We start from the raw sequence: 13,264 nt of genomic DNA on the forward strand, positions 1-13,264 counted from the left end.
TTCATGTTTTGTTATGACAGCGAGAGCGGCTCGATATGTCTAGGGATTACGATCTTCTGGTGCAAAGAAGAAATTTGGAGATGGATATGTTATTGGTATAACTATGAGGGGTTATTATATTCTACTCGTTACTTAACACTAACATTAGACATTTTGGTCTACTATTTTGACATCTAAGTTGTTTCGTTTTAGGTGATTAAGAAGACTGCGGAGGAGATCCTTGCTCTTGCCCACGAACGAGCGAAAAGGTATGTGAGAAGAGAACTGACTCCGGTGGAAGAGGAACTAGATAGGGACGAGGAAGAAGATGAAGAGGGAAAAGAAGCTGTTAGTAGTGAAGGTGAGTCCAAAAAAGTGCATACCAGGAAATGTACAAGACGTGAGTCTGTTCCCCAAAGAAAAGTTGTCAAAGTATAAGTTGTCAGGAAGAAACAACGAACCCCTGTTAAAGAGAAACAAGTTGTCGTTGTTAAAAAAAAGCACCCCGACCTTCCACTAGGAAACCACCCCCAACTTCCAAAAATGAAAGAACGTACCCCTCCAAGAAATAATCCTACTACCATAACACAAGAAGTACAAACTGAACCTATTACCGGAGCCGTTAGAAGGGCAACTCGATCGTCGGCCCCCCTTGGAGTAAGTGTTGTGCTCCCCTCAACTTATGGGAGGAAGAGAAAAGCTGTGTCTGAACAACTCTGGGATTCGTCAAACTATACCGTGTCTGACAGCTTGCCTCTTTCTAAGTACCCCAAACACAAACATAGCACTAAATCCCAGGCTAGAGAAACTGGAGTTATTCCCCAGCGTGTTAGGGGGAATGAAATGGGGCCTTTATCAGTCACAGAGGAAGATGAACAGTACCCTATTGAATACACAGAAGGGTCGCTTATCCTTGCAAGACTGATCCACAATCAACAATTAGAGGATGAGGCTGCTGCAAAGAAGAGAATGTCATCGTCAGCATGTGTGGTGAGTCGAGTCTTAGTGGCTGCAATGAAAAAAGGAGATCGTTATTTGGGTTTATTTGCACCGTCCTTAGATGCCTCAGTGGCTAAATATGAAAAAATAACCTCCTCACTTTGTGGGTTTGATCTAAATCAGGATTTGTATAACTTTTTGAAGGAGTCTGAAGCGGGTCATAGCACCGACAACCAAGTACCTACCGAAGTGGTATGTATTTTTTTCATTTGTTATGGCAACAGTAATTGCTAAATTGTTAGGATACAAATTTGCAACTATATCTCCCTCTCCCTACCGTGTTGTGATGTGCAGGTCCTTCAAGAGACTCCCAACCCCAGTGTTAGTGAGCCCACTAGTAGAAAAAAGGGTTTTTGTGACTGTTTTAAAATGTTATTTGTGATTGTTCTGTTTGAAACGGTCACAAATGGCAGAAAAGGGCTTTTGTGACTGTTTTGAAATGCTTTTTGTGACGGCGGATCTAGAACCGTCACAATTCTTTTTTTCTTGGAAAAAATTCGTGTATTGAAGATTATTTGTGACTATTCTCCCAAAACAGTTACATACTCCTGCACTTTATGTCACCATCTTAAATGACCTCATTTAGTTTTCGGTCTGCACCACAACTCTACTAAAAATAACTACTTAGATACACAAACACACCCCAGTGAGCCCACGTTCAAACTCCCACTTCCTACAAACACTTCCAGCCCATACGTGGCTACGTGCACCAGAAGAAAAAAAAAATCCGTCTAAAATAATCCCAACACTAAACACACTTAGAAAATAAATACTAGACAGTTCCAAATGAGCCAACTTTCTCCTTCACCCACTTAGCTTCGTCCGCCACAGCCTCTACCAATTAAATATATATATATATATATATATATATATTTTTTTTTTTTTTTTTTTTCTCTCTTTCTCCTCACTACACCATAATAGGATATTTGCAACGCACACTTTTTTTGCTTTGTAACACTTTTTTGACGTTGGTAAGTTGCTAACACTATATAAACGTTTGGGAATGTTGTTTAGTGTTGCTTTAATTCGGGTGAATTTCGTGAATTAATTTCAAACACTTTCAAATCGGATAAAACCGTGTAATAAGTGTTACAAATCCTGAAAACCCAACAAATTCGAAATTTGGCGATACAGGGAAACAAAAAAAAATCCCGCTAGCATTATTTCAAAAAAATCTCTTTTCTCTCTCACTGCCGTTCTTCTTTCTAACTGCCGCTGTCGAGTACTTCACTCAATTAATTTCGGTGGATAACTCAAACCCTCTTTTCTTGAAACCAAATTTTGTCCCTCCTCCATGCTTAATACCCCTTCCACTTTCTCTCCTCTTCTCAAAACCCCTTATTATTTCTCTACTCTAATCACTGGGAGGTCGCTCTCAATGACGGGAGAATTTAATTAGCATGGATTTGTATGAGAATGCGCTCGAAGGAAGTATTCCGAAATCTATGTCTAAATTGAAGTCACTCAAGTTTCTGTAAGTTTTATTTGGATAAGGGTTTTGATTGTTGTGTTATTAGATCTTTATTATGTTCTTGTAATTTGTAAACTCACTGTTATCTTGTATTTTGATGGCTTTGCCGTTTGAAAAATAACAAACTCACAGGATCAATTCCAAGAGAACTCGCAAAGCTTTCAAACCTCAAAGTTTTGTAAGAATGAAAAGGCATGGTCGAATGAAAATTAAGATTAAATTTGGAGGTAGTGCATCTCTTTTTATCACCTTTAATTAGTTTGTTTCTCCAGCCTCCTTTTAAATGCTAACCAATTTATTCTATGAGTAATTGCCTGAGAAGCATGTGCCTCGGGTTTTATGGTTGGGCCTGTCCAAACTGAGTTGTTGTAATGTTTCAGGAGAAATGAAGTTGAGGGGATGGATGGGTTGTAATGAGGTGTTGACTTTTGCTAGAAATATTGCAATGCATCCTGAAACTTGGCTTGATTTCCCTCTTGCTGATGATGAAGACTCCGATGGTACACGGCCCATTACTAGTTAATGCAATGCAGATTGAACTGTTAAAGTTAATATTGAATTCTGATTATACTTTTAACTTTTTTTCGCGTAGATTTTGATTTGTCTGATGCCCAAGAAGAGCATGCTTTGGCTGTTGAACGTCTTGCACCAAGATTAGCAGCCCTTAGGATTGAGATTTGCCCGGGATATATGAGCGAAGGATGCTTTTGGAAGATTTACTTTGTTCTTTTGCATTCTAGGCTCAATAAACATGATGCTGAACTTCTCTTAACCCCACGGGTAAGGCTGCGTTAGTGCATTTCCATTTATCATTTATTTATAAATCTGAAGTTATTCATTTAGCGATTTTTGTCGTAGCGATGTGCCTTCATTTAAAGGTCGAGGTGTCTAGTATATAGTGGCTAAAAGATTGGTCCTCCGTGGTATTTTTGAGACTCTTAGACTCTTAGTCCTCTGTTAGTCCGTTTTACTTTCTGGTCTCAGTAAGGGCTGGTTTTCTAAAAAAGTTTTTCGTAATTTGGAACTGGCATTAGTACATGACTTGGGATATTATGGTCTGCCATTTAGGATGCTTACCCATGGTATATAAGTAATAATAAATGGGAAAATAAGAAGAAAAACTTAATCGATTAACTCCACCCCATTACCAACTTCTGGCTAATGGCGTATGAGTATTCAGACCATTTGGGATTATGTTACAACTTGGAACCACTGAAAGCATCTCTAAGTAGACCATATATTCCTAGCAAGCTGGACCCCAAGCTTAAAATGCCAATTTTAAGAATATCTCCTATGGGTCTAACAATTTGGAAATCCAATCTGGTTATTTTCTTTAGGTTATTATCGTATCCAAATGTATATCCTGTTCTTAGTAATATAGGATTATAAGAGAGATGTTGGGCCGGGAAGTGTTATAAGAGAAAATTCAAGCTAACAAGTGTTCGGTTTGATCATTTTTTTATGGACAAAGGAATGGTATAGCAAGATTTTAAATTGCGCATGACTTGAGACCATATGCTTCATGCTTGGACTATTCGGCACACTCCAGGATGTCCCTTAATTGTAATGACTTGCACAACATTAAATTTAAAACACATGTATGGTAACTCACAATTAATTAGTTCTTGGAAGAATTTATAGAAACACAGTATACATGACTTTTACGACTTTACAACTGTAATTTATAGTAGTTCAAATCAAGTAATGTAGATGGACCAATCATTTCTACTCATGCAAAAGGGAGTGTGACCAATGCACAATTGTTGAGTGGGCTGAACACACAGAGAGAACCTCATAAGTTCATGGAATCTTAGGTAATATATGCCCTTGGTGCAGAATGGGTAAGGACTACTACCTTTTGAATCTGAGTTATAGGTTGTTGGTATGGTACTTAATTTGTTGCTATCATGCCATTTTGTTAGTTGTTTGCATCATCTTATGATAACTTATTACTCACCTGTTTTGATATTTAAAGCATATACAACTAAACGAAAATATACTTTCTGGTTACTTGTGTACCAATGTGGAATTACTTTGTTGCTGATAACGTGCAATGAGTTTCCTATTTAAAGCATTTTCCTATGGAAAAAAAATTGGTGTATGTAGATATTATTCCTCTGTCTTGCTATTAAAATTGACGGTTTCAATATTGTTGTTCTGACTTACTAAAATAAAAAGGTTACCTTCACGCACGTGTTTTTACTTGGTCAGCATGGTGTTTGTTCCTATTGCTTATTCTAGAATTGTTGTAAATGAAAGATGTTAGATGGAACCGAAGCTCGAGGGGTCAAAATATTGAAATGACCTTGGTTGAGTACTTTTCTGATGACTTTAATATCTAAGTAAGGTTTGGGGTGGATGTGAAGAAATTCCCAAAACCAATGGTTATGGCTCCTAAGAAGAAAATACTATCTTAACAATGTTTTCCTTCGTGATTTATCTCTCAAAGAAGAAAATACTCATCTTTTTTGAAGACCAGAGGTACATACCCTCTCCCTTCCATATTGTTCTTAGATTTAACCGCAAGGCAATTGTTTAAAATGGCGTTCATTGATTTAGGGTTGTTTTTCAAGTAAAAGGCGATTCTTTTATATAGTTCAAATGGTGGAGACAAGGTAAGCTCTCGCTCGATCTGTTTTCTCTCATCTGTCTCTTCGTATTTCAATCCAATTTTTTATTTTCCATTTTATTTTCTTTTCACTTCTATTAAGTTCCAGCTATTCAACCTAAATCCTTGCGCTTGGAGCACCAATATGTTCAACGGGGTTTCCTTAAAACCCTCAATTTGAAATCCTTCATTATCCCATTCATCAAGGTATTTTCAATCTCTTTATTTTGAATAATGTTGATACATCAACAACATACCTAGAAACTTGTATATGGGGCTATCCTTTTACTGGTTATTGTTTTCTTTTAATGTTTGCATCCTTTGCAGGTTATGAACACTAGCTCCGTTTGTTTATTGGGTAAATTTGTATGGTTGGAACAGTGACATTTGGAGCAAATTCCACTGGTTTTCACTTCAACGGATTATGTTACGGAGGTTCAATCAATTTCAATTTCTTATGTAAATTTGGACAATTTATTTATCCCCCAATTGTTTCCAACTTTTAGACTTATGGGTGTTGGTTGTATATTGACACTGAAAGTTGATGTAATCTCTTCTCCGCTCCCTTTTTGTTTGGTATATGTAGTCTTTTTTGTCGATAAAAGCTAAGGTATTGTATTATAAAAAAAGCAATTATTATTCTATGATTTTTGCTCTTAGGTGATAACATTGGAGATGCTGGTGAGGATACATACAAGTTAGCTTGAGTGGCTGACTGGATCAATTCTAGCCACATGGACACTGTTGAACTTCCGATGTTTTTCGAATTCCCCAAACATTTCCAGGGTAAAGATACAATCACAAGCCTTTAATTATTTTCCTTTCCCTTTCTGTGTCTTTGTTGTGCACAGATTTTAGTCCTTAAGAGTGACTAATTGACTATCCTCCACTTAGGTGTCCCGTATTCTTGAGTTTATACATGAACTAGTTACATTATTTCAAAATTCAGTTTGCATGTCATTGTGTCGTTCGGTATGTAGAGTCTAAATCCTTACTCCATGAATATTTTGTTTGCTCAACAGAGTTTAGCTGAAGAAATTGGACAAGATTGGTGACAAGCAAGCAGTTTCTGCCTATCTTTCTCTTAAGTAATGGAGGTTTATGACAGGTTGTGTTAAGGTACCACTTCAATAAAGTGAATGTCATTGTGTAGACAATCTTGTGTATGTTTATTTCTTATGCATTTCATCTTCCCATCTTTCCTTTACATCTTAATGTTGTATCATGTTTCTCAATAAATGTTTACGATTACTCTTTGACCTAAGGCCTTCTAACACAACGGATCAGGGTGAGGCAAGGCGCTAGGTTATATAGATTCGCCTTGGACCCCCCTTGGAAATAGATATGATAGCAGTTTGCAATTACAATACAAATTGTAGCCTTGGGCCTGCGGCACATGGGTATTATTCTAAGACTGTCGTTTGACAACCTATTATGACATAACGTGAGTTTGTGAATAATTTAGGTGTTGGCACTATGTTAATAATGGCCTCCTGTACCATCCACTATTAGGTGTTGATTTGACATCTTGTAAACCTTACTTCCAAAGAATCCATAGATTAGGTTGGCGTCTTATATATATTGAGAAATGAGCTTTGCTTCCAGCATAACTTAAGGAAATACCACATTGTATACTTGGAGATTCTAATATGTCAATGTATCTTTGTAAGGAAGCACCACGTAACTTTTCCAATTATTTTATACGATTGGTTTATTATATTTCAGATAAAGAATCTTAGCCGTAAAACGGCTTACACCTACAAGGACATACTGGAGTGACGTTCGAATGGACTTTGTTAAGTTCATCCAAGAATGTATTATGAACTATTCTCAAGATGAAAACCAAATGCAGAACAACCACAAGGCTTAAGACATACACGTAGGTGATCGACTTGGGCAAGATTAGGTTCTTTTTTTCAATTGGATTTGGCTGATTTACTTTGTATGTATTACATTGGGAATGTGTTATTTACTTCATTATGTTTTGGAATATACAAATATATATTGGTTATCCAAGGGAATTGGCTGATAATTCAATGAAATTAGCACTTTATGAATGCTATTTGAAATTTAATTGATAATATTCAGAGTGGCTTATTACAGGTCCAATTCTACGTGTATTCGATATTTTTTTTAAACAAAATATATATTTATCACGGTTTTAACCAAACCGTCATGAATAGTTGTCCTTTTTGTGACCGTTCCAACAAGATTATATTACTGTTCTGTTAGAACCGTCACAAACGATATGCTTTTTTGTGACTGTTTTTAAGTGTTTGTTACGGTTTTATGTGGTGGATATAGGCTTATCTAAGGGAATTATTTGTGACGGTTTTGGAAAAAAATAAATGACTCTCACTCCGTCACGGTTTTGGAAAAAAAAAAAACAGTCACAAAAGACTTTTTGTCACTGTTTTTAACAGTGATATAAAACCTTTTTTCTTGTAGTCCACCTATTTGTTGTGGAGATTGCGCAATATATTAACCCTATCCCCCCTAAACAAATGGATGGGTTGTTCAACAAGTATCTAAGTGTGCAGTTGTCTGGGAGTCAGCCTGATGTTATTGATAGGGGAGGAGAAGACTTGCTGAAAGATGTTTCGGCTGAAGAATTTAACAAGTGTTACACTGAGCAGAGTCAACCTGAGCCAGCTGTTAAGGCTGGTGAACACCTGAGGGGGAGCATGAGTGACATGGAAGTGTACCAATCATATGTGTCAAGGAATCGGCAATTGCAAATAGACGCAATGGGTAATGAGAAGTCGCTTCCTGAGATTGAGATGGCGGGTATCGATGGGGAACAGGCTCATCAAGAGGAATATCCTAGTAATGAAACTGCATCAATTTCAGCTGTGGATGTCGTAAGTGCGTCCGAGGTAAGTGAAATTTAAATATGTCCCTATGACTTATTTATTTTCTTAGTGGAGATTAATGATAGGGTTATATACTAAAAGCATTACTTTTGTATTAACTCTAATTATTTATATTTTAAATGAGAATCATATGGGCAAATGTTATGCATATTATATATGTTATTAGTTATATGCATGTGTCTAATACTTTATATTGCAGATGATATGGTGTGTGTTGACACACAGAAGATCATATCATCATTACCTTATAAAGTATAAGTAAACGTTCACAACCTAAATGGATTTGGACAAACTATTGGTATGGTTGTAGTATAATCTGGTATTAGTCTATCTTGACTATAGGATTACACTAGTACACTTTGTGTGTATTGAATAGGACCAAGTGAGATTGTTTCTGTTTATACTGACTATATAAGAAAACAAACGCCTCTGTTATTATGGATGTTTGTCCTCTTAATCCGGATATAATAACAGGCATTTACGTGCATTGTACATTGCTTTAAATCATCAATGAGTGAGATTCATTTGTGAATCAACAAAACTCGATGGATTGGGTAATGACACTGTATGTAAGGTGTGCTGTTGATTATAGAAAGAATCCGTGTCTCACAAAAAGTCGGGCTGATAATGTCCCCTTGAGGAGCTCATAAGGATTGCATTGTAAACCCTGCAGGTGGATTTGATCCGACATGATAATGAGGTTGAGTGGTACTACTCAAGGACATAAGAAGTTGATTAATGTAGTTGTCAGTAACTTGACTTAATCAATGGACATTTGATATCTTAAACACGGGGAGATCAACGAGCATATAATATGGAGCCCATAAACGTAACACGTAATTTGGGATTAGGGCGGTAGTGCAACAATGGCCTTTAGTAGAATAAGCCATTTGTTGACGGACTTGGGTCGTGTGTTCTGGGCGAACATGGGAAGCCCAAGCCCGTCAGGAGGCCCAACCCTAATTTCTCCTCATGGTCCCTGTTATAGCCTATATAAAGGAAACCTCTTTCTCTGGCCGACTTCTACACAAGAAAAATCAAGGTTTTGCTCAAGAAAAATAGATCCATAAATCGGATCCAATTTTGTGAGTGAGAGAGGCCAAGAGAGAAAGAAGAGGTTGGAAGATCGTTACCCACACAACGTCCACTTTATGCATAGGAATACAACAGAAGATCAAGAGGTTGATTTCGGATTTCATAGCTATTGGATTCTTAGAGATATCAAGAAGCTGATCTAAAAGGTAAATTTCTAACCAAACCGTGACACCCCTTATTCCGTTGCGCGTGGGTGTTTCACGGTTTGTAGTAAATCATTCGGCAAAACCATAACGGTTCCTTCAATTAAATGCTTTGTATATGAGTGGGACTTTATGTGGCTTCTTTGAGACATCATATCTACTTTCTGAGCTTATATAAAGTTTGTTTATTTAGGTAGTCTATGTGACTCCACGTGATGGTGAAGTTGAATTAGTTCCTTTCTGTGAGGACAACTTAGAAGATGGGGAACTAGAATTTGATCCTAATGATCAATACACTGATGATTTTGTACTTGATATGGTAATACCGATGCTTGTGCTTCACTATTAATTACTTTTTTTAAAATATTGTCGTGTCTATAGGTTATTATTATGTTTTTTTAGGCTTCTATTTTCAAGGACTTAGGGATGGAAGCCACAGAAATATGCCCTATGCCTGCTATGAGTGTTCAGGGTGGTGGCGCTGATGCGGTAGAAGGTGCTATTTCAGTACATAAATCTGTTTGTGGGAGCGCTATTGCTGAAATTCATATTGCACCAACTGCTCCTATAGAAGGGGAAAATGTAGTCAAGGTACATTATTTTTCTTATTTTATTTTAATTGCCTCCCGGATTACTCTTAAGTTATATTCTATATATGGATTAAAAGGTTGTTATTTTAGTGGGACATTAAGTTCCAGATGTGTAACATCATAGATGCCTTCTGACTTCATTCCTTTCTGACACAGGATGCTTGTGAGACATCCATTGTGGATGATAATGGTGATGGACTTTCTAAGAATGGGGTGGAAGGTTGCCTCCTGATTGTTGATGGAGGAGAGGAAGAATATTGTGTGCCTACTTCTGTGATTCAAGTAGATATGGCACAGGGATCACGGCAACAAATATTTACTCAATATATAAGGAGTGAACTCGAGGTGGAAGTGGCTGACATTTGCCATGATCTGATTCTTTGTGTTTTCAATAAGGGAGTGGGATTGCTAGATATAGCTCCTGGTGTTGCTAGTCGGAAAAGTGTCGGAGATGACCTGACTGAATTGCATACCTCGAATGTACAAGTGTCGTAAATCTGGAATAAGCACGACAATGATGAAACCAGTCTCTCTAACATTGTTAGACGGTATGGGAGTGGGTTTCAAATTGACATCAGCAGCTTCTATGAACTATTCGGGGCAGGATGGCTTAATGATGTGGTATGTCTCTGTCTATTAAAGTACTTCTTCTACATATACTTGAAGTTGATTATTATTATTGTTTTTGGGTTCAAGGTACTGGACTCATACATGTGCTTACTAGGCCGGTGGTACACTTCCGTAGCACAACCCTATGGAATGGAGAATTTGTACATCATAGTTGCGGAGTCGTGGTTCTCGGTAATTGTCACACACGTTTCGTGTTTTTTATTCTACAGAACTCTATAATGATTTATGGGATTTATTCTTTCCTTATTGTATTCAGTATAATGATTTATTTTATTTTATTTTATTATTGTAATGACAGCATTATTTGTGTGATTTGTATAATGGATTGGCCACTATTTTAGAAGACCAGCAAATGCCCGTAGAAGATAAGGTTTGGGCAGCTGGACTACAAATTGTGGGTAATTTAAAGACCCGTATCGTCAAACTGGTTCAGCATGACAGTTCAAGGCTAGACTTGAGAAATTGTCGTGGGTTGATGATGACGGTGAATGTTGAAGGAGTGCATTGGATCCTCATCGTCATTAACTTTGTCACATGGACTGTTCAAATCTACAACTCGTTGGAGAAGCCAAAAGATGGTGTCGTGTGGGCTCTGGACCCCGCACCACATTTGACAAAGTTGTTGACGGTGCTCCCTTACGCACTTCTAAGCTCAGATAGTGAGTGTATAGACATGGCAAATCTGGTTCACCAATGGAAATTGGAGTTTGCCGAATACGCCAAACAGGACGACGACACCAGCTGTGGTGTTTACACACTTGCCTTTGCTGACTGCCTACTTAAAAATTTGTCACCCGTCTTTCAATCAAAGAGGCGAACGTATATCAGGAAAAGAATAGCAAAGGACTTGTTGGAGTGTAGCATGACCAACGAAGAGTATTGTATGAGGAAAGTTGCTCGGTCTTTGGACTTTGATGCGGGAGAAAAAACTCCAACAGTCAAGGGTATATCTGAAGTTGAATATACACTAACTGTTGCTATTGCTGAAGTGGAGATGGTTGTTTAAATATGTTCCAAACACTGATTTATACTCTAATTGTGGATTAAAACTCTGCTACTTCAGTAGGACATTGTGTGACTGTTGTATGATAACATAGTTACCTGCTGAGTTCTGCACAATTTTTACGCAGGATGCTTGTCTGATTATTACTCAATCAGTAATGGTTGTGCCTTATCCTTCCTAGCTTTGGAAGTCTTCCTTTTATCTTTAAAAATAAATTAAAGTGTCTCGTATATCATATACCAATTATTGTGAGTAATTATGTTCCTCTGTCGAGGCAATGTATTTGCTATCTCTTACAATTTGGCTGCCCTGGGCACTTCATCAAAAATACGATAGCCGAAGATCTTCTAGACTGCGGGATGACTTCCATGCCTGGTGACCTGTGAAAAAACAATAAAAAGGCTTAGTGGTTCATTGACGGAATGGACAAACTAATTATGTGCTCTTGGGTTTTGTTTTTTGCTGGACTGTATTTAATTACTTTTGCTTTCAGTCCAAACATCGCCTCCACCAAGACAGTTTATGCTCCCACTGAGACCTTATGCGCGTTCTTTGAAATATTGATAGATCTTTGTTGCCCTGGAGACAAAGATATCCATACTATAACAATGTAAACTCGCTTTGCGACATCGTAATTGTTATTAGATAATAGTAGATCTCTGATGACTTTGATTATACGGATTAATTATATTCGCATTGCAAAAATTACATATTTCAGTGACATTTATTGAAGTTGTTCATGTGGTGCGTCGTGGATTTGTTTGTTTATTTTCGTGTACTTTAAATATGGAAAGCGTCGTATTTTGGTCTGTTTTGGGTTCTCCCTTTCGACAGATTCAAACTATCAACTTCTACCATATAATTTACTAAAACTTATCAATACTGGTATTCACTTTCATTACAACAAAAGGGTCATATAAAACAAGTTTGAAACTCCAAAACTTTCCTCATACAAATTATTCCAAATCACCATTTTCGTCTTTGTCGTAGAAGTCAATTTCAAGAGATCCACATGGCAGCGTATATGTGATGCATGGGTCCTTTGGCTTTGCAGGCACATAGCACTTATGACCACTTCCACCCATTCCTAGTCGTGGTCATTTTGAGAGTAGATACGCCTTCCATTCAATGTCCTCAGAATATGTCATAGCCTCGTCGTATTTTCTTTTCAACTACACAAGATTTGAACTCAGATTTACTGCACATAACATACTACATAAACAGGCAACAATAACTTTTCCTTTCCTTATATATCAAATACTATTATATATTTCAAAACCATATTTATTACCTTTTTTCCTTGGCTATCCACTGATACTTGGCATGGTAGTGGAAATGGCAGTGCTTCCAGGCGTGGTGGTCTTTCAGAAACATCATAGTCTTTTGTACTTTCGAATTCTCCCAGGAACTTAAGCGCATAAACCACGCTTGGGTATAGAATAAACCTCATTTCTTTGGCCTTTTTTGCATTGCTATAAAACATGGTTTTACTTTACAGTCGCATCCCATCTCATACAGATACCTAGCCATGAAATTTACATCGAAACGCCAATTCCTAAGCAAGTCTATGTCCGAAACTAACTTGTGAAATTCTCGTTTCACCACTGCCTCCATATTGAGCTCGAAGTTGTACAACTTGTTAATTGTCACCACGAAGATCTCCATCAAATAGGCCAGAGTCTCTAGATCCGGACAGTGAGGGGTCTGGGGATGGTAACTACGAAAATGAAGGTATCCATTATTGTTACATATAGCCACAACTACTTCTGGTCTCTTGCCAATAATCTAGTACTTGACAAATGTGCCCATCTCGACATGACTTTTCCACCAATAGTGGGCTTTCATTCTACAATACTTCCTCTCTATAGTCTTT

The 13,264-nt window shown here is 37.4% G+C and overlaps 2 protein-coding genes across 8 annotated transcripts; both read left to right on the plus strand.

The window, feature by feature from the left end:
- The first annotated feature begins 1,922 nt into the window (after positions 1 to 1,922).
- Positions 1,923 to 7,068, plus strand: LOC147517501 (uncharacterized). Of its 7 annotated transcripts, none has more exons than XM_086589662.1 (11): positions 1,923 to 2,452; positions 2,582 to 2,676; positions 2,830 to 2,949; positions 3,042 to 3,229; positions 4,709 to 4,930; positions 5,009 to 5,064; positions 5,161 to 5,264; positions 5,385 to 5,492; positions 5,718 to 5,843; positions 6,080 to 6,176; positions 6,783 to 7,068. In XM_086589662.1, exons 1-5 carry the CDS (start codon positions 2,379 to 2,381, stop codon positions 4,751 to 4,753), a joined length of 522 nt encoding a protein of 173 aa, XP_086445788.1. In that variant the 5' UTR covers positions 1,923 to 2,378; the 3' UTR covers positions 4,754 to 4,930; positions 5,009 to 5,064; positions 5,161 to 5,264; positions 5,385 to 5,492; positions 5,718 to 5,843; positions 6,080 to 6,176; positions 6,783 to 7,068. The 7 variants fall into 7 exon arrangements, with proteins under 7 accessions (XP_086445788.1, XP_086445789.1, XP_086445790.1 ...); XM_086589663.1 differs by having other exon boundaries at positions 5,167 to 5,264; XM_086589664.1 differs by having other exon boundaries at positions 4,152 to 5,064.
- A 3,193-nt stretch (positions 7,069 to 10,261) lies between these two features.
- Positions 10,262 to 11,584, plus strand: LOC147517502 (uncharacterized). Its single transcript, XM_086589670.1, has 2 exons — positions 10,262 to 10,559; positions 10,687 to 11,584. Exons 1-2 carry the CDS (start codon positions 10,470 to 10,472, stop codon positions 11,392 to 11,394), a joined length of 798 nt encoding a protein of 265 aa, XP_086445796.1. The 5' UTR covers positions 10,262 to 10,469; the 3' UTR covers positions 11,395 to 11,584.
- The last annotated feature ends 1,680 nt before the right edge of the window (positions 11,585 to 13,264 follow it).

This window comes from Coptis chinensis, chromosome 2, assembly GCF_015680905.1.
Source record: "Coptis chinensis isolate HL-2020 chromosome 2, ASM1568090v1, whole genome shotgun sequence".
In the NCBI taxonomy this organism is placed as follows: Eukaryota; Viridiplantae; Streptophyta; class Magnoliopsida; order Ranunculales; family Ranunculaceae; genus Coptis; species Coptis chinensis.